This window comes from Engraulis encrasicolus, chromosome 1 (assembly GCF_034702125.1).
Source record: "Engraulis encrasicolus isolate BLACKSEA-1 chromosome 1, IST_EnEncr_1.0, whole genome shotgun sequence".
NCBI classification, from domain to species: Eukaryota; Metazoa; Chordata; class Actinopteri; order Clupeiformes; family Engraulidae; genus Engraulis; species Engraulis encrasicolus.
The window spans coordinates 52710212-52738180 of NC_085857.1; the positions used below are offsets into that span (position 1 = coordinate 52710212).

The 27969-nt window shown below is 40.5% G+C and overlaps 1 protein-coding gene across 1 annotated transcript; it reads left to right on the forward strand.

Moving 5' to 3' along the window:
• LOC134458249 (GTPase IMAP family member 8-like) lies at positions 1-26559 on the forward strand. The gene is made up of 6 exons (XM_063210453.1): positions 1-295; positions 1095-1766; positions 6514-7218; positions 9219-9920; positions 24765-25106; positions 25823-26559. The coding sequence occupies exons 1-6, from the start codon at positions 262-264 to the stop codon at positions 26557-26559; spliced, it is 3192 nt and encodes a 1063-aa protein (XP_063066523.1). The 5' UTR covers positions 1-261.
• The last annotated feature ends 1410 nt before the right edge of the window (positions 26560-27969 follow it).

A 27969-nucleotide genomic window follows, 5' to 3' on the forward strand; every position in this document is an offset into this window, starting at 1 on the left:
ATATGACCACCACTGTAACCACATCCCAAAATAAACAGAAAAAAACTTGATCAAAACAAACATAAAAAGCTTGAAAAGCAAACCAAGCCTTAGCACACAGAGCCACGGCATGATGAAAACACTGTTCTCAGCAATCATATCTCCACAATTTTCAAGTTTAAATAACTAAGTTAGTATTTGTAAATCTACCATCACATCTTTTCCAGAGACTGTGTGATGTGGTGGAAGGAGATGGCTGGGTGAATCAGAAGAGAAGCAGAGATGGCAGCTGAAGGACTGCAATCCTCCAGGGGGGGTGAGTTCATTACACTTAATGTATTCCTGGGGAATGAAAAGGTTAAAGAAGTTAAAAAGCTGCAACCCTAATTGGGTCTAACCCTAGCTGTGATCTACCTGGGTGGAGGTGATACTATGATGAAACCCCACCCCCAATGACATTGTGAAAATTGAGCATTAGCACTATCAACATTTTACTGCAATATTGGTAGCTGAACGACTGCAACCCCCACAGGGGTGAGTTCATTAAATGTAATGTATTCCCAAGGAATGAAAGGGTTAAATGTGGTGCAATCTGCTTTTACATAAATAAAAGGAGCGGCAGACCATCAGCGGCACACCAACTGGATAGTGTGCCCCACTATTACATTAATAAATGTTTATGAACATGTTGTATGTTTTTTTCCATTGTGCTACATTATTGGTGGCGGCAGTGCAATAGACCAGACACTCATTGAATGAGTTGCCACTGCATGTCATAAGCCTTCTAATATCAGGATATCCATCGTATCTGACATGTTTGGAAGCCAGGAGAGTCCATAATCATTGGTTTCTCATTTGTTATCCCTCGATGAGATAACTCATTCAACATCTTGAGAGAACAACACAATTAATTCATCCTGAACTAAACAAAATAGTTACTCTGAAACTGTACATTATAGAAATAGAAATGGTGTTTTAGTGATGCCTTGTGTGTGTGAGAGAGAGACTTAATCTGGGTCAAAACACTGCTTTATGAAAATGATCAATAATCTCAGATTATTCTACTGACCAAAATAGCTGGATGTTAATAGTGACTGTTATTTTTTTGTAAACAGAGGATGGACCTCATCTTCCAGACTTGAGGATTGTGTTGCTGGGGAACAAAGAATCTGGAAAGAGTTTAGCAGGAAATGCCATCTTGGGCAGAGAAGAGTTTGACCCTGATGTCACAACACTGCAGTGTGTGAAGAGACAGGGAGAAGTAGCAGGAAGACAGTTCACTGTGGTGGACACTCCAGGATGGACCAACTACCATCCTTCAATTATGAAGTCAGCAAACCTTCTGAAGCAGGAGATTGTTCTCAGTGTAACTCTTTGTCCTCCAGGACCTCATGCTGTTCTGCTGGTCATCCATGAGGACATGACATTCACAGAGGCAGAGAAAGATACCATGTCAAATCACCTGAGTCTTCTGGGACATAGAGCCTGGGAACACTCTCTAGTTCTTTTCATTCAGGAGACTCCCACAGGAGAGAAAGCCTTTGAGATTAAAGGGAGAATGATCCAGAAGCTGGTAGAACACTGCAGTAACAGGTATCATGTCCTCAACATCAAGAACAAGGATGACCTTCAAGTCAGTGAGCTACTGGAGAAGATTGAGAATTTGATGGATACAAACAGCAATTGTCATTACGAAATCAAAAGAGAAATAACGGACACAGTAGAAAGGAAGAGAAAAGAGATTACAGAGAAAGCAATGCAAGCAACCTCTTATCAACCAGCAACAGGTAATATGCAAAACTTCTGCCATGGTTGTGTTGGGGTGGTGGGGGCTTTAAGAGCCTATAAACTTATGGTACTAGCATTTAATTAGTAGCAAAAAATAACAAAATAGCAAATGGCATTAAAGGGGCAAAATGTAGGATGATATAATTTGTGCGATGCCTGTCTCAAAATCTACACCGCAATGAAAAAATGCTGTTCAAATGAACTCTGTGAGACTGTTTTTCATCACGGAATGCCAGCAGTTGATACTGATCTGAATACGGTATGTGACGTGATGTTTTCAAATGAAAAGTATTTCCCACGACCCTCCCTCGGACCACGCTGTCAGAAGTGGCATGTGGGGTTTTCCAACGCAGTCTCACCCCAAGTAGTCAATTTCTGACTACCTTGGACCAGACGGCAATTTTTGACGTCTTGGGTATTCCTTCCACGTCACATTTTGACTATGTGGCCTAACCCTAAACCTATTCCTAAACCTAACCTCAATGACGTTATGCTGCCACAAGGGGGCGCCTTTGAGGACATAGTCAAAATGTGACGTGGAAGGAATACCCAAGACGTCAGAAATTGCAGTCTTGGGGTGTCAAAAATTGAGTAGTCAAAAATTGACTACACAGTAAATTGTGTAGTGTTAAAATAACACTTAAAGAGTTAAAATTAACACTGTTCTAGTGTCTATTTGGTCCTGCTCCAGATCAGTGTTAAACACTGGTGTTAGATTTATAGTGTTAAGCTAACACTATAAAGAGTAAAGCAGTTTCGGGGAGCACCCTACTAACAATTTTTAGTTCTAAGAAGGTTCCTGGAACACAAGCCCTTGGTTCCAGTTTAGTTCTGGGTACGTCCCCAGAGTCATGTTTGGTTATTTTTCCGTTCTCACTTGGTTGGCAGGAAAGTTTAATTTTCGTTCCTAGAATGTTATATGTGTAGTTCCCATTCCGTTCCCTTATTGTTCTCTCACTGTCACGTTATTCCTGTTCATGTCATGTTTGTTCCCTTGCCATTCCCATATGGTTCCCTTAATCTTGTTGGTTGCATATTTGGTTCCTTAGACATGCTCCTGATGTTCCCCCAACCTTGTTTATTATTGTGAATGTGTTTTGGTCCTGCCCCACTATCTCTCACCATAGTTGAGGTACCCTGATCATGGTAATTAAGCACCTCCCATCCTCCACCATGACTGAAACACCCTGCGCCTGGCATCACTTTGCCACACTGCTCTCTTAAGATAATGTTTAAGTTGTTGAAAAACTGTAAAATGTTTATGTTTCATAGATTAGTCTTTGCTGCACTGCACCACAATGTGAAAGAAATATCAACTGAGCATGTATGAACACAATCTAGTGGGGATTAATACCAAATGTTTCCCTTAATGAAGTTTAAAACATAACCATACCATCTACATCAAGTGCACAGTGGAGCAAGTAAAGTAACATGTGCTGTTTCTGACTAGCTCACAAAGCAAGGCACAAGATGTAGCTAACAAATGCCATAAGCCAAAAGCGCCTTTAGCTTGCTTGCAAACATCAAGTGCACAATGGAGCAAACAATGTAACATGTGCTGTTACTGACTAGCTCACAAAGCAAGACACAAGATGTAGCTCACAAATTCCATAAGCCAAAAGCACCTTTAGCTTGCTTGCAAAGCAGGTAAACAAGCGCTATGCTGTGCCATGCTGACCAGCCAGCAGGCAGGCAGGCAAATATTTAAAGCACTGTGACAGTCCAGGTTTATATACAGGCTCAAGAGTACCATGTGACCAGATTGATTAGGAGTTTTTCAGGTGCAAGCAATTGAGTCATGATATACCAGCCCTAAGTAATTAGGTTTGGCCAGGCGCTGATGGACAGATTGGTTGTGAGGGGCCTGCTTGTTACCGGCAAAGGTGTAACATGATCTCAAGTTATTTCTTTCACTCAACACATCTTTTGTGTGATGTTGTGTGCACAGCCAAACCTTAGATCAACCCAACCAAGTTGAGTTAAATGAATGAAATGGAATAAATAAAAAAAAGGTTGTGTACATGATTAAATCTGGAGGAAATACTGTTACTAATATGTAGACGTATATGATTTAATCGGGTGGACAGTCATCATTGCTTATGCTCTGAACAACACAGTATAAACAAAGTTGGGCAGACAAACTCCATCACCTCGAGGAGGCGGGGGCTCTCTGGAGTACTTCTAACTCCACACAATTTAACAACTTCATTTGTCACTGACAGTGGTGGACAGTAACGAAGTAAATGTAATTCGTTACTGTACTTAAGTAACATTTTCATACTTTCATACTTTACTCAAGTATTTTTATTTGGTAAGACTTTATACTTTTACTCCACTACATTTCAAAGTGAAATTTAGTACTTTCACTTCGTTACATTTACAGCTACACTCGTTCCTTACTCGTTCCTTTTTTTAATATAAGGCGATACACGGCAGGTGAATTAATTCATTTTTAATGCCCTGGTCAAATGAAATCTGAGATTCACGCTTGTGTGAAGAAAGTGAAACTGAATCCGATTGGCAGACTCAGAGATTCGCCATTGTGATTGGTTGTAATGTGTCACGTGACAACAAGCTCTACTGTACAGATTTAGTTTTAGATGGAAAGCGAGCAGAGCAAGACCACTGATGTGTCCACTGTAGCGACTTGCGAGACGAATTGAAATAAGAAGAAACGGTACCTACTTTCTAGTAACATGCGGAAAGCACAGCAAAACAATAAAGCAGGCGACAATAACGTTGTTAGAGTGTATTAATCTGCACGTCGTATTCGTTGTGTGAGGGGGGAGAGGTTTAGCTCGCACTGCAGGCTGCACTCGCCTGACAAGACGAAATTTGTCTGATAGGCTTCGCGTTTGAACTGAATAATCAGCGAATTGATACTTAATGTAGGCCCTACTGCTTATTTGACTTACTGTGCTATATCTGTGTTATGACTTACAAGAGAGTCACATAATTGCCGCTTTTGTAGCGTGTTGGTTTCTTGAGTCAAGTAGGCCTACACAGGATGCCTAAACATGCTGTTTATTCCAAACCATCCAGGCGCACAACTCCGTGATAGCATTCTTTCCCCTCAATACATTGCAGTATTTTCTGAAGTAGTTGGGGGTTACAATTACTTGTCTAATAGACTCCCCTGTCACCAAAAAAATGATTTGCTTCAACTTTATGGAAAAGAGGCTTGTGTAAAGGGTTTGTATCTTTACATGAGGATTGCCATGCCCACCATATGTTGCAAAGTGAGGCTACATTCAACATGTATCCTTGCAACATGTATCCTTTCCCTTAAGTCAGGTCAGTAGGCTAGGATATGAAAAGCACTGGCAATACCACCAAAGTGAGGTTATAAAAAACAACAGTAACAAAGTAAAAAAAAAAAGAGAGAGAGAGAGAGAGAAAAGTGGACTTTGGCTAAATATTGGCCCAGTGATGTGCACAGCCAAAAAAGGCTTTTTCATGATCAGACAGATGAGTGTTCCAATTAAGTTGTATCAAGTAGGCTATTGCAAATCATTGGCATCTAGCAAATAGAGACCATTACGAGTATATGAAGATGTTCCTATCTTTAAGGTAGCTTAGAATCTCAAGAAGTCTGTTTGTCCATACATAGGCCTAAGCCAACCTTAACATAACCAAACACTACATAATAATAATAATAATAATAATAATAATAATAATAATAACAATAATAATAATAATAATAATAAGAAGAAGAGGTCTACCAAAACCATAATTATAACAAAAATTAAACTTAAAGTACTTTATTGGCTACTACTCTAACTCCTTGCTGTCACAAATAAGTAGGCCTACACTGGACTAGGCCTACGGCTGGGGGGTATTGTAGTAGTTGTTCTAATAGGCATATAATCAATTTCAGCCTAATCTTTCTTAATATTAATGGCCTTTCATGTGTTCTTTTGGGCATGTTAGGGTCAGTATTAAATGTTTAGAGAGGTGAAAATGAACTTCAGATGCTATAACATCCATGGACTTACTCCACAGTGTTTCCAGGGCCTGTTATTCCTAGTTCTAACATGTTCAGTTGGTATAGCCTATGCAAATCAGAGGATATTTAATTAGATATGACCAAACTAGGCCTACAACACTTAAATATTAAAATTGCACCAAATGCTTCATTTTTAAGTTTTTACTTTTTACTTTTAGTACTTAAGTATTTTTGACGGCAGATACTTTTGTACTTCTACTCAAGTAAAAAAGTGAGGTGAATACTTTCACTTTTACTTGAGTAGTTTTCAATGCAAGGTAACTGTACTTTTACTCAAGTACATAACTGGTGTACTTCGTCCACCACTGGTCACTGACACTGGAGAGCATCTCACTCCATTTGGTGTTGGAATTACTCCAATAGTGTTAATAAGCCTCAACACTGCAAAATTAACACTGGCAAATTTACTGTGTACTTGGGATGAGACTGTGTAGGGTTTTCTGACAGCGAACTGTGGAAGTGATCACGAGAGCTATCGTTCTCTTTCTAAACACTCGCACAAGCATCTGCTGACTCCGGACCGTGATTAATTAAACTTGTAGCTTAATCCTACCTGGAGCCCCTTTAAATAGCCAAAAAAAACCCTTTTCTTTGGTCACACATACTGTACATATACTATTTTAAAGCATTTTTGTCATTAATTTATAAGTTATGAAAGTGGCTATATGAAACATCATTCTGAATCTTAAAATGTGTGATATGGTATTATGCTAAAACCTGCACCTTCTCCACTTCATTAGACACATCATCACACCTATCAGACATCAGAATTGTTTTACTGGGGTTTGATACTGCTGGCAAGAGCTCATCAGGAAACACCATCCTGGGCAGAGAGGAGTTCCAGCCAGGACGGAGATCTGCTGTCTGTGTAAAGAGACAGGGAGAAGTGGCAGGCAGACATGTAACTGTAGTAGACACTCCTGGATGGTGGAGCCATTATTGTGTGAAATCTAGTCCTGAAATGACCAAAAGAGCCATTCAGCTCAGTCCAGGACTATGTGGCCAAAGCCCTCATGTGTTCTTATTGGTAATAAGAATAGATATGTCCTTTACTGAAGATCAGAGATCATCAGCTCAGCAACACCTGGAGCTTCTTGGTGCAGACGTTTGGAGTCACACCATGGTGCTGTTTACCCATGGAGACTGGCTGGGAGACACACCCATTGAGGAATACATCGAGAGTGAAGGAGTAGCCCTGAAATGGCTCATAGAGGGCTGTGGGAACAGATACCATCTCTTCAAAAACCACAACATCACTGATGGCAGGCAGGTGACAGAGCTGTTGGAGAAGATTGAAGACATGGTGGCGAAAAATGGGAGTCACCATTTTAAAGTAAACAGACAAGAGCTGTTGAACTTAGAACAGAAAATGAGGATCGATGAAATCAGAGCAGAGGAGAGGATGACCAAGATGAAGAAACAACATGACTTAAGGCCGCCTCAAGGTGAGTATCTTTCAGAGAAGGTGCATTGAAAATGTGGAAATTGACAGAATTTGAGTTTGTTCAAAAACTTTTTACAGCAACATGGTAATGGTACAGCCTTTCTGGAATAGAGATCGTTTTACATCTATCCTTCGGTTAAATAATTGAGTTTTACCTTTCATCTATTCTCTTAGCCATTCTCTCACTCTACATAGCATACATGACCATGTTCAGTTATCATAGCCATCACATTGACTCCCATAGCACTATTGATAATAATCTAATTCAGCTAAGATAAGGCTAAATTGAAAGACTCGGCTTGACTCAGTCTTGACTGGACTTTCATTTCTGTCAACGCTTCAAGAGGTAGATCTTGCTTGCTATCTAGGCCGAGGTTGGGGATCTCGGGCAAAAAAAGGTTGGTGACCACTGGTTTATAGCATAGCACGATGGCAGACTCCAGCACAACAGTGGGAATTTTGAGCATTATACCTATAGCGAATTAGTGGCCCTTTTAGTTACTATATATCTATAGGACATTACAGGCGGTCAAATTATTCAAACAAATGTTTCAAATAGAAATAAAATATAATAAAATAACCAGATGAAGCTGGGTATTTGGGGGCACAAGTCAAAAAGGGTTGAGATTGAACCACTACAATAACATAATATATTGATGTAGAGTTACATCTTTAGTGAACAGAATGAATTTCATAGTATATCAAAATGTTCATGAAAAGATTAGACCAAATGGTAACACTTTATTTTAGGGATACTGTACAACTATTAGCACTTATACATACAATATTAATGCCTGTGTAAGTAACTTGTAAAGCATGTACTAAGCAAAATCAGACAGTTGTTAGACATTTATTCGCAAATGTCTTGTTCATGCACAATAAGGGATGTATTACCAATATAACCTTAGTAAGGACCTAGTAGACCTAGATTTCTATTTATGAGTAAGCAGTAAGGGCCAGAATACAATGTGCATAAGCTCCTGGTTCACTGAGTGAACAAACCCTGAACAGTGTGAAAACAGATGTGGAATAAGGGTCCCTATCCTAAAGTGATGCATTGCTCAGCTCAGCCCAGATGGCTTAGGGCCCCTGCATTACCAAGGGCCCACACATTGTTTGGATAGCAACTAAACTGCATGAGTGAGGGGAGGAGCTAAGGACGTAGATAGGCTCAGAGCTGGGTAGGTTGTCTGTTGGCCTAGATTGCGTACCCATCATGCACTGCACTTCTTGAAGATAATGTTCTCAAACATTCACTTAATTATCACAAAAGAATAGTTTAGTTTCGCTTCAAAACTATTATTCTAATGTTCTGCATTTATTTTGGGTTTTTACAATTAAAACTCAGTGGTACATGAAAAAAATTACATCTCACCAACCCACCGCCATTGACAAGTGTACGTTCAATCCTTGCTATATACAGGCTCCTGTTACATAATTATTGATGAATACAAGAGAAAACTAGATGACTCAGCAAAAAAAGTGACTACTTATTTAATATAACCTTACACTTAGCTAATTAGGGGGGCTAGGTAGTGCTGGCCTGGGTGGTGTGGGGGCTCTAGGTAATAATGGACTTTTGCAGTGCGGGGGCCCTAAGCCATCTGGGCTGAGCAATGCATCACTTTAGAATAGGGACCCTTATTTCGCATCTGTTTTCACAATGTTCAGGGTTTGTTCACACAGTGTGTCGGAGCTTATACACATTGTATTCTGCCACTTAGTACTTATTAATAAATAGAAATATAGGCTTACTGGTCCTTACTAAGGTTATATTAGTAATAAATCCCTAATTGGGCATGAACAAGACATTTGTGAATACATGCTTAACAACTGTCTTATTTTGCCAAGTACATGCCTTACAAGTTACTTACACAGGCATTAATATTGCATGTATTAATGCTAATAGATGTATCCCTAAAATAAAGTGTTACCGACCAAATTTAAAGAAAAGTTAACGAATGGTGAACAAGTCCCCTGTACATTTTTGTTCTTTTGCAGGGCAAGTACATCAGTCATCACTTAGGATACTTCTTCTGGGCTTCAAGAACACTGGGAAGTCTTCAACAGGAAACACCATCCTGGGAAAGGATGTGTTTGAGTTGTGCTCCATGTCAAAGTGTGAGATGAGACAGGGAGAGGTAGCAGGGAGGCAGGTTACCGTGGTTACCACTCCAAGCTGGTGGTCAAAACAGAACATGGCCTATGTTCCTACATTCTTCAAACAGGAAACAATACTGAGTGTTTCTTTGAGTGATCCAGGACCACATGCAGTCTTACTGCTCATATCTGTAGATGATGAGTTCCAACATCAGCACAGTCAAAATGTACAGAATTATCTGACACTCTTTAGTGAGGATGTCTGGAGTCACACCATAATTCTCTTCACTTGTGGGGATTGGCTGGGAGACACAACCATTGAGAAATACATTGAAAGTGAGGGAGATGATCTGAAATGGCTCATTGAGAAAGGTGGAGGCAGATATCATGTCTTCAACAATGAAAACGAGATGGGGGGCACGCAGGTAACAGAGCTGATAGAGAAGATAGAAGAGATGGTGGCAGAGAATGGGGGCAGTCACTATGAGATGGACAGGAAGAGACTGGAGGAAGTGATGAAGAAGAGAGAGGAAGATGAAGAGAGAGCCACTGCAAGACTGAAGAAGGTGGAGGAGCAAAGGCAGCACTTGCAGCCTCTGATCAGTGAGTTTCATGGTATTTTTCATAAGCTAGCATCATTAATATGCATATATATTATGTGATGGCTGCATTTATCAAATACGATGGCTGCAGAATCAAATACACTTAATTTATTAAGCGGGCTTGCAGAGCAAGGCCTGATTCTAGTAATCTCTAAGTACGTTTATTATTAAGCGGGCTTGCCACGCTTATAGTAATCTCTAAGTACTGTTTATTAAGCGGGTTTGCAGAGCAAGGCCCGATTCTAGTAATCCCTAAGTACAGTTTATTATTATTATTATTATTATTATTATTATTATTATTATTATTATTATTATGCTTGCTTCTCTTGTGCAGGGCAGTAAAAATAGGCCTTTTGAGATAGAGACACCGTGGGTCATTCCAGCTGGAATCAGCAAATTTCTGAAAAATCTCCCACTCGACCCCCTCGGAATTGCCTGAAAAAAATGTATGTGATGGCTTAAACATCCAATAGATCATATCCACAATATCAGAACTCAGCTCTGGATACTTTTGGCACAAAAAATCTGTAAATAAGTACACCCCCTACGCTTGTTTTAGCGACATTGCATGAGTGACCATGTTCAGACTCAATTATCTCCAGAACTATTTGTGTCAGATTCATTATATTTTCAGGGCTAAGAGTCCCAGACCTGAATATCATATATTACAATTTGTAGCACTGTAAGTCAAATCACACCGTAATAATGTGCCTCTACTTTTTGTAGATATCATATGTTCTAGGGTTTCCAAATGTCTGTAAAAACCTCAAAGTTCTACATGTAAGGTTCATCCTTGGTAAATGGTCTGATATGTACCATGACTTTCACATCATAGTATATCTAACAAAAGTCTCCAATGGTTGTTGAGATACAGAGGTCCAAAGATGGGAAAAAATTAATTTGCACCAATGTTTGGAGCATTATTTCCAATCTATGACACTAGTTAGGAACTTTCTGTTTGGTGTTTCTGAAAGAGAATGTTTTTTTTAACAACATATAAAAAAATTGGGATGGTGTTTTGCCTCATTCTTTTTATAACGGACTTCAAAATCTCAATTGGCTACAATTACTTGAAGCTATGAGGACCATGTCACCAACCGACTTGTCACAACTCTCAAATCCATGGCTCTGATGTCACCTTAATAATGAAAACAAGATGGCTACCCTGTGAATGACAAAGCAAATTCTAGGGAAACAATAACACTTGTAAAGGAATTGATTGACAAACAGCAATTGAATTGATTGACACACAGCAAGAATAGCACATTGCACATGGCTATGATAGACATTAATTATTTTAATTGTAAAATCATAATCATCATCATCATCATCATCATTTTAGTAGTAGTAGTAGTAGTAGTAGTAGTAGTAGTAGTAGTGGTAGTGGTAGCGGTAGTAGTAGTCTTGGAATAAAGTGATGAAATAGGAGAGGATTAAAGAATTGTAGCACTCTTGTTTGCAACAAGGACTCCCATCCTAAATAGTCTTTCAGTGCACCTGTAACTTTATATTTGCTATGAAGCGTGTGTCTTACTCATTAATTTATCAGCTGTATTGCAAAATAACTTAATTCATACTGGCTAGAGATTCCCTCAGACTATTTTGACAGCATGGTCCTGGAGTTTTAGTTAGAAGAGTTTGCTTGCATGCAGTAATCAATACCAGGTGAATATTGAAGGCACAAAAGTTCATATTGGCACCAGACAACCATGTGGTTCTTGTCACATTGTTGCAATCTAATTCAGCTGCTTGCATCATTATAATATTATACCACTGCAATGCTGACAAGTGGATTGCAGGTTATCAGCAAGTGATTACAACAAACATGGTTTGGATACTTGTAGACAACGTTCATTACTTGTAAAGTTCATCATCACATTGATCCAGGTGAGATGATGGAAGCCGAAAGGAAGCTTTGCAGCATCCAAAAGCGTTCAGATATGGTGATGGATTGGGGGCGGGGCACAGTTCTACAGTCAGGGTACCTCTGTCGCGGTGACTGTTGGCGGGGGTGGGACTGTTTTATGGTCGCATAGGAAAGTAAAATTTGATTAGAGATGACACATAGGAGGAGACAGTTTGTAAAGAGGTATCCTGATTGTAGAACTTCCCGCCCCCCATCATCCTCCCCTGACCGAAGTGCCCTGAGCATGGTGGTGGTATCCTTACTGAAATCCATACCCATGTTATCATTGTCCTTCAGGGTACCAATTTCGTTGTACCTGTACAAGGACAATAAAGTTTCATTCAAAGTTTCATTCAGGTGGTCCTCATTGAATTACCAATGACGGATGGTTGCACACAACAATATGAATGCAGATACCTAATGCACCATCATTGACAATGGCAAGCTACCTTATAAAGTCAACTCATAAGATGCAGCAAGTGATTGAAAGTTAAGTGTGTATAAAATCATTTGTCACAGGCCAGAGCATTGAAAGTTCCTGACTTGTTTAATACATTTCATTTTTTTTTTTTCAAATCGTCGGCTTGCTACCAAAACCGCCTAAGTCCGATTTTGGGGTTTTCGGAAAACAGGGAAAAACTAGGCACCAAAGGGGGCGCCAAACATCAGTGGCGGTTCTAGGAAATCTGAGACCCTGGGCAAAGAGCAATTGTGAGTCCCCCCTAATCATTTTGGTCAAAGGAGATTTTTGCAGAACTCCCCTTTTTTACTCCCCTACCACATCTGCATCATCCTGTCATCATGTGTGTGTCATTGGTCCACTACAAACAGTACCAAGATGTTAATTTATTTTCTTTATTTATTTTGAGTGAAGCTGAAAGTCAAACATGAAATGGCTCCTAAGGAAAACAAAACACTTTAAAATAAATTATTTGAAGCAGCAAAACAAGAACAATGCACTGCACATTATTTTGATAGTTATACTATTCTTTTCTATTTTTATTCCAAACTTTAATCCTGGTTATGGTGAATGATTGAAATATTTTTGTAGACCTTGTAACAATCTAGCATGCTATGTAATAAGTTCATTATGTCTAACTGTTTAACTTAAACACTTAGGGGTTTCTTTTGCCTTAAGACATGTAAATCTAGCATGCTGGTATATATCATGTCTACCAGCAGACTTCTTTTACTTTCTAGCACCTTCAGTCACATTAGCTTTCAATGAAACATAATTTGCATTTTCATCCAAAATATAACTCTGTTTGTCATTGTGCCAGAGCAAGTGCCACAATGGTAATGCATACATTGCCCATATCAGGCCAGACACCGACTGTATTGTCACACAGAGTAAGCCATGCAGTGACGCCCAATATCCATGTTGAGGTCCCATCAGTCATGGAGGAGGATGAAGGGGTGGGGCACTTCTTTGGTCCTTGTACCTCCTCACGAACTGTCTCCTCCTTGTTTATCATCTTTGCTTAACTTCTGCTCTTCTCCATACTCATAGAACTGCCCCACCCTCCCAACCTTGCCCATGAACGAGGTAACCTGGTCATAGAACTGTGCCCCGCCCACTTCAACACCATGACCGTGCCATTCAGAATATGATATGGAACCACTACTGGATATCTCACACATTGGAATTGGTCATCCTACTAAGAATGCAATAACGCATTGCACACATGACATCAGCCCATTGCTATTCAAAATCTACATTGTAATAAATACAATAGGATATGGTATAAAAGATTGTTATAAGACAATGCAGTCTATGGCAGCCTTCTACAAATCTGTTATAACATCAAATAAAGTAGGCCTACATGGCTAACGATTGCTGAAGTTGTGTGAAGGTTACAACTATTAATTTATGTAGGGCTACAACCATTGTTTTAAAACATGGCCCTTGTCTTTGAAGAGAGAGAGAGACAGAAAAAATACTCTCAACAGATGTAAATAAACGGCTTCTTGCATCAAAAATGGCTAAGTCAAGTTACCCAAGTAATTCACATTGGCAGAACAATTGTGCACAGGGCCCCAGGATGAATAGATAGGGCCCCCATACCACCTGCCAAGATCAAAATAGGGACCCTACCCCTGCCACCTGCAGGAGGGCCCTAGGCCTACAGGTGAATGCCCTCCTTGTCCTCCCTATAGCTACGTCCCTGGTCATTCATTTTCTCATAGGCAGTGTGTGACTTTATACATACAGATTTTTTGACTCTGGTGACTGTTGTGATTGATCAATGAACCTGGCAGAAAGGCAGGGTGATGCAGCTGTGGTAGGGGAGTAAGTTTATGCAAAAATCTCATTTCGACCAAATTCGGACTTAGGCGGTTTTGGTAGCAAGCCGACGAAATATTAAATCACCATCAAGGAAGTCAAGGTTGCATCAAGGAAATTATATCAACACCTTGTTTTATTTCCAGAGGTTGTTTTTTTTATGACTTCTCTCAAAATGGTACTTCTCTCAGCCATCTTGAATTTATTGCTAACGTAGCGCCAGTGAGAACATGTTGCGTAGTCACTTGATCATCTGGCCGATAGCATACTTAAAAAGATGAGACCAGAATCCCTGAAAAAAAATCAGAAATACTGAGCTGAACAAACAGCTTTGCCTGGGCCCAGGATAAAGTCGTCTGAAGAGACCCCTTCCCAATACATGCAATGTAATGAGTACCCAATCTTGATTCCCCCATGTCCTTGGCCCTGAACAATTCACCACTTCCGCTTCCCTCTGCACTATTTGATCACAGGCTTATGTCACACCGCAATGCTTTACAATCATTAAAAGGAATGAGGCAAAACACCATTCTATTTTTTTTGCTATGTTGTTAATAAAAATATCCTCTTACAGACACAACAAAAAACAAGTTCACAGCTGGTGTCATACTTTGGAGGTATTGCTCTAAAAATTGGTGGGGTTTTTTTTCATGACGCCATTTTGGATGGATTTGAGGGATGCATGCCACACTGCATTGAGATTTGAAAAGGCATTATACAAATAAAGGGGCAAAACACCATCCCAATTTTTAGATATGTTGTTAATATGAATATCCTCTTCGAGAAACAACAAACAGCAAGTTCACAACCGCTGTCATATATTGGAAATATTGCTCCAAACAATGGTGTTTTGTTTCCTTCCCTTGATGCTGACTTCCTGGAACTATTTTGGAACTATGCCATTGGCTCCATGAGCCGCCATCTTTGTGTGAAAATGGAACACAAAAATCAAGGGGATTGGCCACCTTCTTAGGATGGAATTGAGGGTTAAGTCAGATATCGTCGGCTTGCTACCAAAACCGCCTAAGTCCGATTTTGGGGTTTTCGGAAAACAGGGAAAAACTAGGCACCAAAGGGGGCGCCAAACATCAGTGGCGGTTCTAGGAGATCTGAGACTCTGGGCCAAGAGAAATTGTGAGTCCCCCCTCATAATTCTGGTCAAAGGAGATTTTTGCAGAACTCCCCTTTTTTACTCCCCTACCACATCTGCATCATCCTGTCATCATGTATGTGTCATTGGTCCCCTACAAACAGTACCAAGATGTTAATTTATTTTCTTTATTTATTTTGAGTGAAGCTGCAAGTCAAACATGAAATGGCTCCTAAGGGGAAAAAAAAACTAAATTATTTGAAGCAGCAAAACAAGAACAATGCACTGCACATTATTTTGATAGTTATACTATTCTTTTTTATTTTTATTCCAAACTTTAATCCTGGATATGGTGAATGATTGAAATATTTTTGTAGACCTTGCAACAATCTAGCATGCTATGTATTAAGCTCATTATGTCTAACTGTTTAACTTAAACACTTAGGAGTTTATTTTGCCTTGAGACATGTAAATCTAGCATGCTGGTGAATCTCATGTCTACCAACAGATTTTCACAGATTTCTTTTACTTTCTAGCGCTTTTAGTCATATTAGCTTTCAATGACATATTATTTGCATTCTCATCCAAAGTATAATTCTCTTTGTCATTGTGCTAGAGCAATTACCACAATGGTAATGCACACATACCAGGACAGATCCCAACTGCAGTGCCACACAGAGTGAGCCATGCAGTGACACCCAATCTCCATGTTGAGGTCCCATCAGTCATGGAGGAGGATGAAGGGGTGGGGCACTTCTTTGGTCCTTGTACCTTCTAAAGCACTGTCTCCTCCTTGTATATCATCTTTGCTTAACTTCTGCTCTTCTCCATGCTCATAGAACTGCCCCACCCTCCCAACCTTGCCCATGACCGAGGTAACCTGGTCATAGAACTGTGCCCCGCCCACTTCAACACCATGATCGTGGCATTCAGAATATTATATAGAACCACTACTGGATGCTTTACAAAATGGAATTGGTCATTCCACCGCGTATGCAATATACATCGCATCAGTAACATCAACCCAATGCAATTCAAAATCTACATTAATGTTAAATTACTCAAGAACACAATGTAACAGATTGTTCTGAGATGATACAGTTTATGACAGACTTCTATAAATCTGTGAAAACATCAAATAAAGTACATGATTAATAATTGCCAAATTCATTTCAAGGCTACAATTATTAATTAATCTAGGGCTACAACCATTGTGTGATAAGATTATCTCAGACAAATGTCTGAGGATGAAGTTTTAAAACATGGCCATTGCCTTTGAAGAGAGAGAGAGAGAGAGAGAGAGAGAACTCAACAGATGTAAATAAACAGCTTCTTGCATCAAAAATGGCTAAGTCAAGTTACCCAAGTCATTCACATTCGCAGAGGGCCCCAGGATGAATAGATAGGGCCCCCCATACCACCTGCCAAGATCATAATAGGGCCCCTACCCCTGCCACCTGCAGGAGGGCCCTAGGCCTACAGGCAAATGCCCTCCTTGTCCTCCCTATAGCTACGTCACCGGTCATTCATTTTCTCATAGGCAGTGTGTGACTTTATACATACAGATTTTTGACTCTGGTGACTGTTGTGATTGATCAATGACCCTGGCAGAAAGGCCGGGTGATGCAGCTGTGGTAGGGGAGTAAGTTTATGCAAAAATCTCATTTCGACCAAATTCGGACTTAGGCGGTTTTGGTAGCAAGCCGACGATATACTGAAATACTGAGCTGAACAAGTATAAAATCACCTATTTGGTATCAGAGATTTTAGGTTTTAGTGTACACTGACTTGGCTATTCATTTTAGGTGTAGTAAACACAATTTTTTTTCAAAGGTAACAGGGCTCCTAAGGTACACCTGCATGTCACACAGGAATGAGTTTTTAAAATTCATTATAAAAATAATGGGGCAAAACACCATCCCAAATTTTAGATATGTTATGAATAATAATATTATCTTTCAGAGACACCAAACAGCAAGTTCACAACTGGTGTCATAGATTGGGAATATTGCTCCAAATAATGGTATAAATTAGTTTTTGCCCATTTTTGGACCTCTGCATCTCAACAACCATTGGACCCTTATATCAAATATGATGTGATGTGAAAGTCATGGCACATATCTGACCATGTACCAAGGATGAACCTTGAATGTTGAAATTTGAGGTTTTTATGGACATCTGAAAACCCTTGCAATTTTAATTTCAAAGAAAAGTAGAGGGTCAGTATTAAGGTGTAATTTGACATACAGTGCTGCAAATTGTAATGTATGCTCATCAGGTCTATGACTCTTAGCCCTGAAAAAATAATGGACCTACCACAAATAGTTTTGGAGATAATTAAGTCTGAATATGGTCACTCAGGCAGTGACGCCAAATCAGGGGGAGGGGGTGTCCTTATTTACAGATTTTTTGTGGAAAAAGTATGCACAGCTGAAATCTGCAATGGTGGATATGTTCTATTGGATGTTGAAGCCATCACATATATTTTTTTCAAGCAAATCGGAGGGGGTCGAGTGGGGACCATTTGCTGATTCCAGCTGGAATGACCCGTAGGCCTGAAAAACTTTTTGTCAGAAATCTAATGTGAAAAGTTTGGCAGATCAATAGTCTTTTTTCAGCAGTCAACTGTGTATGTGTAATTCAATCATTTTCTGACAACAATCCTTAGGATATTGTCTATAGGAAATTTACATCTTTCTGTTGCCAACCTTTGTACTCACGTCTGTAGATAGGAGATAGGACAGAATTTCACTGAAAATAGGTTATCTTTATTGATAATTATGGTCTTACAGTATTGAGAAAAATGTTGAAAGTGTGCCCTTCTGAAAAACAGAGAACATTTTGAATTTTGGAGCACATTTGAGATGGCAACCAGCTGTTGAATCTTTTTCAATAGGCCTTCTGGTCTGTAATCCACTGTGAAAACCCTGAAATAGGCCTAATTTTCGCAGCCATAGACTCTGTATGTGCATTTCAATCATTATTTTCAGCACTTTCCTTTGGATATTGCAAGGTGGCCAACTTTATTTTCATTTCTTTTAGTTTAGTCAACCTTTGTAAACATGTATGTAAGGAAATAGGACAGAATAGTGCTGAAAGTAGTTAATCGTTCATGAATATCACCTTATAGTACAATGTAATAATGCATGAAAACAAGTCATTTTGGAAAATAGCGGCCATATTGAATTCTGAGCAAAAATTGACGTGGCCCCATGTTTTAATTTCTTCCAATAGGGCTTCTGGTCAGTAATCCACAGAGAAAAGTGCGGTAGGACGAAAGGCCTAATTTTCCCAGCTGATGACCTGTCTATGCGAGTCCAGTAAGCCGAGCGCTTAGTGATTTTAGCGAGCGTCATTTCAGCACAGAATTCGCAGGTAGGACCGCCCGACAGCGCTGCCTCGCCGTGCTCTCTGCCGAGACAGACAATGCAGCATCGGTGCCGGTCCCCTTTGTCCCTGCTGTGCGGCCACTCCGGGTACAGCAGCCTCGACATCCTAGACACACCAGAGAAACAGTTAACAATCACAATCGGTCCGAATTCTAAAGAAAACTACCGAGTGAATGCTCCAGTTAGCTAACGTAGCAACAACTAGCAAGCAGAGCTAACAGAGGTAGCAAACTTGCAAGCTAGAAGCTAAGTAGCCAAATACAAAGAAACAAAAATCAACTCGTGGCACCCAAAGCCTGTGACCAGAGAAAATCAACTCACCGGCTTGAAAGAGTTGAAGCACACGGTTGAAATCGAATCTGAGATAAAGTCGTTAGTTTGCTTGACGGATCACTTCTATCGAAGTATTGAAAGAGGCAGAGGCTGCGTCATACCCAGCTATTTATGCCCTAAGGGCGGGCCCAGGGGATGACTGACAGCCTCTCAGCCATTCGGCGTGAGTAGAAAGTGCTTCGATTGGATCCGTGCATACGTCACGTCCCATGTGTTAGATCGCAGTCCACTGCGATAGGGAACCATGCTGATGTTCAAAATTCACAGAGTCCGAGCTTTCCCACGATGGACGATTTTTATTTACACCGCCATTTTGGAAGTTTTAGAAGATAAAATATAAAATACACCTAACCGGCTCCATCCTCCAGGTCTGTCCTACGCTGCGCGTTCTGCTTGTCCCCCCCTTCCCACTCCCCTCGCGCTTCTGCGAGTCTGTCCCTCGAGTCGCTTAACGTCGCAATGATTCTTCATTAAAAGTGTGACACACAAAGGACGGCCGGCTCTCCACTGCACTTTAATAAACAATGGAATCATCCGATGCAAGGCACGAGTTTGGAGTTTGTTACAACAGACGTGACCGCTGTAAAATAAAATCTTAACAGGCAATGCTTTGATCATGTCTTGTTAACTTTGTTGGCCACGAAGCATAGTGACCAAAACTTAGCAGCAACTTTGAAAAATGGTCAAGTCATCATCAGAAGAAAACGGCCGTCTTGTAAAACATGTGCTTGTGTGAAAAGGTAGGTAGGGACTTTGCAACGCTATTTAATGCCTACATATTACGTGAACAAAAATGTCTCTAATGTAGCTGCACTTGCAATATAGCCACACTTATTCGAGAAAACCTGATGCAGCCCGAGTCCAAATTGAATGCATCAGAAGTGAATTCGCCTTCTTGTTGGGTGCGTCACGTGTATATAATAGAATATATGCGCATGTACATTTCAGCTACCGTATTACCTGAAATATCTTGGAGGGCTGATATAACAGAAAAAAACTAGTAGGTAATTGAATCTTCTTTTCTCTACCTACCATTCAACCATGAGTGATTGGCTCTGTCCACCCACCAGTTTGAACTAAATAACTAAGAAATACGTTTTTTGGTTCAAAAATGTTCAAAAAGTTCAAAAATGTAAAAAATCCGATTTGGCAAAAAATAAATCCTAAAAAACGGAATTTGAGAAAAAATAAAACAGAATTTGAGAAAAATTAAAACGGATTTCATAGGGCCCTACTTGTGCCTGCTGCGGGTCGAGGCGCCGCGGGGCACCCGCGACGGCGCGCGGCGCCACGCACAATGACAGGTTAAAAAAAGTTAGACACCCTAAAAAAAAATCCTGCACAGTAAAAAATATTCCCGTGATGTCACAGGGAATTACTGGCTACTAATTGCATTCATTTCACAGTAGTTTACTGTGGCCATCCTCACAGTTTACTGTGATCTTCTCACAGTAGTTTACTGTGGCCACACCACAGTAAGTTACTGTCACCCTACCCACACTACCATGATCCCGCCCCTCCATTCATCACCACAAAAGAGGTAGCTACCATGTTATTGTGGCACCTCCCATTCCCCACCATGACTGAGACAACTGTGGCATGGAACCAGTCCATCACACTGCTCTACTGAATTGATAGACCGAATTATCCATAACCACAGAGAAACTCTGCAATAAGTATCTGCAATATGTGCAATATCATCATTTGATAGTTATAGTCTCCTGGATGATAGTACATTAACCAGTGTGCATAGAATACTCTGGTTGAGCATAATTAGACAAACCTGAAATTTCTTGATCAAGTAAGCAACACTCCAAAAAGGATACCTGCTACCATAATACTCACTACCAACTAAATAGCTAGCCAGCCAACAAACCAGTCCACCGGCCAACCAAAAGAGTCAGTTGTCAGCTAGCCAGCCAAAGAGCCGGCTAACCAACTAACACTCATTTAGTCAGCCAACTAACCAACAAACAAGTCAGCTGTATGGCTAGCCAGCTAACAAACCAGCCATCCAGTCAACCAAAAGAGTCAGTTAGTCAGCCAACCAGCTGGCCAACAAACAGTCAGTTGGTCGGTCAGTTAGCTCACTAACCAACAAGCCGGACAGAGAGCCAGCGAACCAGTCATTTAGGCAAGCAACTCAAGCATTGTGACAGTCTGAGTTTATATAGAGGTGAAAGTTAACCATGTGACCAGAGTAATCAGGCATGTTGCAGCTGCAGGTAGTAATTCAATGAACTTGTAACAGTCCTATGTACTCAAGTGAGGTCAGGTACTAATTGACAGATTGATTGGGCACTACCATTGTTCCTGGTTGATGGTAGGCAATGTCAATCATGTCATGCAGCATTTGACTTTCAATTGTGCAATGGCACTTCACAAGATAGACTAATTTTGTTTACTAGGTGGCAATATTCTGATTTAAAATTGGATGCTGGAGTTTTGGCGTGCACATCCAAGACAAAGGCATTAGCAGGTGCCAACTTAAGAACGTGTTTGTGTAGCACATTGGTTGCAACTTAATTTATTGGAAGCAGAACCAGCAACATTTCCAATCATAGACCTTCTTCTAATTAGGCCTGGCAATTAGTAATTACAATCAATCATGGCCAGGAGCAACCCAAAGTGACATACAGATATGCAACATTGGTTACTGTCCCTCGGGTAATGTCGCGTTAGGAGGGATTAGAACCTGCAACTCTCTGATCTTAAGTCCACCTCCCTAACCATTAGGCCAAGGTAGCCACATAGTGCACCCAATAATGGCCTAGAGCCAGTAAACACCTGTTATAACAGCACAGTAGTTAACTGTGATATGACGAAAAGTCTCTCTGGATTTCACAGTAACAAATTATGGCAGACTATCACAGTATGTTACTGTGAAATGAATGCAATTAGTAGCCAGTAACTCCCTGTGAGTTCACAGTAAGATATTGTTACACACTTGAAGTGGGCGAAAGTTCAATGGGAAGGCATGTCAGTTGGTGATATACAAATATACAATAATGGTTGCTGTCCCCAGGGCAATGTAGGGTTTAGAGGGATTTGAACCTGCAACTCACTGAACTTAAGTCCACCTCCCTAACCATTAGGCCAAGGCTGCCATATAGCACAATCTGGGCCTTCAGACACTTCATTGACATTTACAGCAAACTACTTAGTCATCAACTTCTTGTTTGCTACATGTCTTCCCATGCTTGGTCATCTCCTTTTTTCTCACTTCCTCATGTCAATATGTACAACCTGAGGGGGAGGGGCTTAGGACATACGGGCTTCAGATCGTGTCCCATCATGCAATGCACATATGGAGAGCCATTTATCTAGAAGGAATATCTTAAGTGTGCTTCAAAATATTACTCCTTGTTATATTCTGTGTTTATTGTAGGGGTTGTACTATTTAAAGTGGTACACAAGAAAAATGACCATATTCCCACTGTCATGAAGATGGTCATGTATATCTCCCAATATATATACCGTATATTACCAAATAAACGCCCTTGGGCAAATAACCGCCCATGTCCTAATAGCCGCCCAGGGTCTGACCCCATTTTGTGAATTAACCGCCTCTTCCGAATAACCGCCTATGTCCAAATAGCCGCCCACCGGCTGTTATTTGGATAATTTAGATTAACATAATATTGATTTCATTAAGCCCAATTTATAAGCTACTAGGAAAAGCAAAGGTGCAGTAATTCTGGTAATTACGGTAACAGCACACACGCGGAGTACAATAGCTTTTACATTTAATTTTTTTTGTACAAAAAATACTGGACAGTAACCATTGTAACCAAATAATGGCCTGGTGCAGGCTGGTGCAAAAATAAATAAGAGCCTTGTGCAAATAACCGCCTGCTTCTTTTAAACGCCCGGTCTCCAAATCGATTTTGTGAAATAAACGCCCGGGCTACTATTTGGTAATATACGGTAAGCTCATTCTTCTGTTACTTGACAGAGAGTGGGGATAAAGTAGTCAACTGATGATGGGTATATACATGTAAACCACAAAACATTAAGAATGAAATAATTTGCTGAAAATGTCAATGAAAGGTGTGATTGTAGTGAAGAGCCCAACCTGTCTATGACTGAAGTTGTGCCCCAATGCACTAATAATTCAATAGATACTCCACCCACACAGTAGTTTACTGTGATGTTTCCTAGTTTATCACTTTGGCATGCTGGTTATCCTTGAAGATCACAGTAAAATACTGTGATGTGCAAGTTAAGTGAGAAATGGCAAGTGATACAATGATTTCAGAGTAATTTGCTGTGTGCCGTGTGAACATCACTGTAGCATAGTGTACCAGAACATCAGAGTAATTAACTGTGAGATTTCACAGTAAATTACTCTGAAATCACAGTAATTTTTTACTGTGTGCCTAAAAGCCTGATCTCAACTGTCACTTTCTCTCAACATTCTATTCCTTAAGAGTAGCTGCACTACCAGTTCTAGTAGCCTGGGGACTCCCATACTGCCTTTAGTTCTACACAATCGTTTCGATCTGAAAGACAGTATGGCGAGGATGACTCATAACGTACAAGATCATGGGATCTGTGTCATAATGGCCAAGCATTCCGACCTTAACAGTTTCTCTGCCCAATCAGAGAGCAGGGCAGTGTGTCATAATAGCCAAGTATTCCGGCCCCATACAGAATTTACAATAGGCAACTCCCCAGACCTAATCTCACTTGTGATTAGGTCTGGTGTTAACCAGGCAAGCAGTCTATTGTTCAGCTCTTCAATGCAATCTGATATTGTCTTGCTGGAATACTTTTGGCAGGCAGCTGCTTGGCCCAATGGTGAAGGTGCTAGATTAGAGATATGGAGGTTGGGAGTTCAAATCCCACTTGGACCCATGTTGATTTTCAAAATTATATCATATGCAGTGTTCCTTAGCCAACTTCAAATACCATGTATGTCATTTAGTATCAATGGCAAAGGTGCTGGATTACAGATATGGAGGTTGGGAGTTCGAATCCCACTCGGACCCATGTTGATTTTCTAAAATGATTTCATATGCAGTGTTAGTCAACTTAAAATACCATGTATATCATTTAGTATCAATGGCAAAGGTGCTGGATTAGAGATATGGAGGTTGTGAGTTCGAATCCCACTCGGACCCATGTTGATTTTCAAAATTATATCATACAGTGTTCCTTAGCCAACTTAAAATACCATGTATGTAAATTGTAAATGTAAATCCCCAAAACGCGGAGCTAAAATACTTTCAAAATCTCTGAATCCAAGATAGCTGAATTGTTTGGCCCATAACTTCTGACTGGGTGGATGGATTTTTCCAACATTTCTTGTAGCTTTGTTTTCTCAATAGTAGTTTGTTTTTAATTAAGGGATAGAGATATCAAAAATAAAACTGCTCATCTCTGCCCGATAAGACAAGCCCTCTTCCAGCATTTTCTGTGAGAATGCAGTCTAGTTGTGTACTTAGATACTGCTGCATATTAATAATTAATTGTCATATTATATATTCAACATGTAACAAAACCTATTTGCATATTTGTATTTCACAGGTCAATTACCTTCACAGTGTGAGCTCAGCTCAGAATTGTGCTGCTGGGATACAGGCAGTCTGGAAAAAGTTCATCAGGAAACACCATCCTGGGCAGAAAGGAGTTTGAGCTGAAGACAACAGCTCGTTCTGTGAAGAGACAGGGAGAAGTAGCAGGCAGACATATCACTGTAGTTGAAGCTCCTGGATGGTGGGCGTATGAAAACCTCACAACTGAGCTCACTAAACAGGAGACTTTGTTCAGTGTATGTCTATGTCCTCCAGGACCACATATATTCCTACTTAATGTTCCTGTACCTCTTGCTGTAACACAAGAATACATAGAGAACATTATGGAACATGTTGATCACCTAAATGGGGGAGCGTTGAGTCACACCATGGTGCTGTTTACAAATGGAGACCTGCTGGGAGACACACCCATTGANCTGTACATAGAGAGTGAAGGGGCCCTGCAACTTCTAGTAGAGATATGTGGAAACAGATATCATGCCCTCAACAATATGGGCAAAGGTGACAGTCAACAAGTCCCAAAGCTTCTGGAGAAGATGGAGGAGATGGTCAGTGGAAACAGGGGGTGTCACTTTGAGATGGACAGGAAGAGACTGGAGGAAGTGATGAAGAGGAGAGAGGAAGATGGCCACTGCAAGACTGAAGAAGGTGGAGGAACAAAGGCAGCATTTACAGTCACTGAAGGGTGAGTTCTTCCACATTTTCAATTTTAATTTTAGAAAAACAGTATTGATTATTTTAAATGTTATGAAATGCTGTGAACATCTTTAATGTAAATAATAATCTGTATAATATAATGCTCTACTGCAGTGGTCCCCAAGCCTTTTCAGCAGGGACTCCCTTTTGGGCTTCAGAATATTTTTTCTACCCCCCAACCACCCCCCCCCCCTCCCCCCTCTTAACCTAGCTGAGGATTTCTAGCAATATTATCAGACAAATTATTAATGAAAAATCTAGCAATATTAATGCCTTAGCAATTTTTTTATCCATTAATATTGCTAGATTTTCCATGAATAATTTGTCTGCTAATACTGAAAGAAAACTACAGGACAGCAAATACATCTGTTAACCATGAAAGTGAATACTGTTACCAACCAAATTATGGAATTATGTTAGCTGCTAACCTGTGGATTTCCTGTTTTTATGCAAAGTGGCTTTTGTCCGTGACCCCTCTTCAGTACCTCAGCAACCCCTTTGGGGGTCCCGACTCCTAGTTTGGGAACCACTGCTTTACTGTACAGATCAGCTACCTGTTTAAGATACCATCACATGACCATTATGATTATAGCATGATTATTTTTCTTAAATGAAAAAACATTTACATTTTTGTTTCTTTTTATTTGTTTCATATTCCTGTTTAACAGGACAACTACCGCCTCAACTACAGTTCAGAATTGTGCTGCTGGGAAACCGACAGTCTGGAAAAAGTTCATCAGGAAACACCATCCTGGGCAGAGAAGAGTTTGACCTGAACAGAAGAACAGCTCAGTGTGTGAAGAGACAGGGAGAGGTAGCAGGCAGACAGCTCACTGTAGTGGAGGCACCTGGATGGTGGAAGAATTATAACCTCAAAGGCACAACTGAGCTCACTAAACAGGAGATTGTGCTCAGCGCGTCTCTGTGTCCACCAGGACCCCACATCTTCCTACTGCATGTAGATGTAACTGTTGATGTTACACCAGAATACATAGAGAACATGATAGAACAAGTTAATCATTTAAGTGAGGGAGTGTGGAGTTACACCATGGTGCTGTTTACCAATGGAGGCTGGCTGGGAGACACATCCATTGAGCTGCACATAGAGAGTGAAGGGGCCCTGCAGTCTCTAGTGGAGAAATGTGGGAACAGATATCATGTCCTCAACAACATGGACAAAGGTGACAAAACACAGATCACAGAGCTGCTGGAGAAGATGGAGGAGAATATCTGTGGAAACGGGGGCCGTCACTATGAGATGGACAGGAAGAGACTGGAGGAAGTGATGAAGAGGAGAGAGGAAGATGAGGAGCGAGCCACTGCAAGACAGAAGAAGGTGGAGGAGCAAAGGGAGCATTTACAGTCACTGAAGGGTGAGTTCTTCCATTTCCATTTTCAATTTTAAATTTAGAAAAACAGTATTGATTACTTTAAAATGTTATGAGATGCTGTGAGTGTCTTTAATGTGAATACTAATCTGTATAATATGATGCTTTACTGCAGTGGTCCCCAAACTATTTCAGCAGGGACCCCCTTTTGGACTTCAGAATAATTTCTCTACCCCCCAGCCACCCCCCCCCCCCCCCCCCACTATAGTCTTAACCTAGATGAGGATTTCTAGCAATATTATCAGACAAATTATCAATGACAAATCTAGCAATATTAATACCTAAGCAATTTTTTATCCATTAATATTGCTAGATTTTCCATGAATAATTTGTCTGCTAATACTGAAAGAAAACTACAGGACAGCAAATACATCTATTAACCATGACAGTGAATACTGTTACCAACCAAATTATGGAATTATGTTAGCTGCTAACCTGTGGATTTCCTGTTTTTATGCAAAGTGGCTTTTGTCCGTGACCCCTCTTCAGTACCTCAGCAACCCCTTTGGGGGTCCCAACTCCTAGTTTGGGAACCACTGCTTTACTGTAGATATCAGCTACATGTTTAAGATACCATCACATGACCATTAGGATTTTAATGATTCTTTTTTTCTAAAATGAAAAACATTCACGTTTTTGTTTCTTTTTTATAATCCTGTTTAACAGGGCAACTGTTGCCTCAAGAAGAGATCAGAATTGTGCTGCTGGGATACAGGCTGTCTGGAAAAAGTTCATCAGGAAACACCATCCTGGGCAGAGAGGAGTTTGACCTGAAGAGAACAGCTCAGTGTGTGAAGAGACAGGGAGAAGTAGCAGGCAGACAGCTCACTGTAGTGGAGGCACCTGCATGGAAGATGGATGAAAACCTCCAAGACACTCCTGAGCTCACTAAACAGGAGATCGTGCTAAGTGTGTCTGTGTGTCCTCCGGGACCCCACATGTTCCTACTGCATGTAGATGTAGCTGATGATGTTACACCAGACGACATAGACAACATGATAGAACATGTTGACCATCTAGGTGAGGGAGTGTGGAGTCACACCATGGTGCTGTTTACCTTTGGAGTCTGGCTGGCAGACACACCCATTGAGCTGCACATAGAGAGTGAAGAGGCCCTGCAGTCTCTAGTAGAGAAATGTGGGAACAGATATCATGTCCTCAACAACATAGACAAAGGTGACAGAAAACAGATCACAGAGCTGCTGGAGAAGATGGAGGAGATTATCTGTGGAAACAGGGGCCATCACTTTGAGATGGACAGGAAGAGACTGGAGGAAGTGATGAAGAGGAGAGAGGAAGATGAAGAGCGAGCCACTGCAAGACGGATGAAGGTGGAGGAGCAAAGGCAGCATTTACGGCCACTGAAGGGTGAGTTCCTCCATTTCCATTTTCAATTTTAATTTGAGAAAAACAGTATTGATTATTTA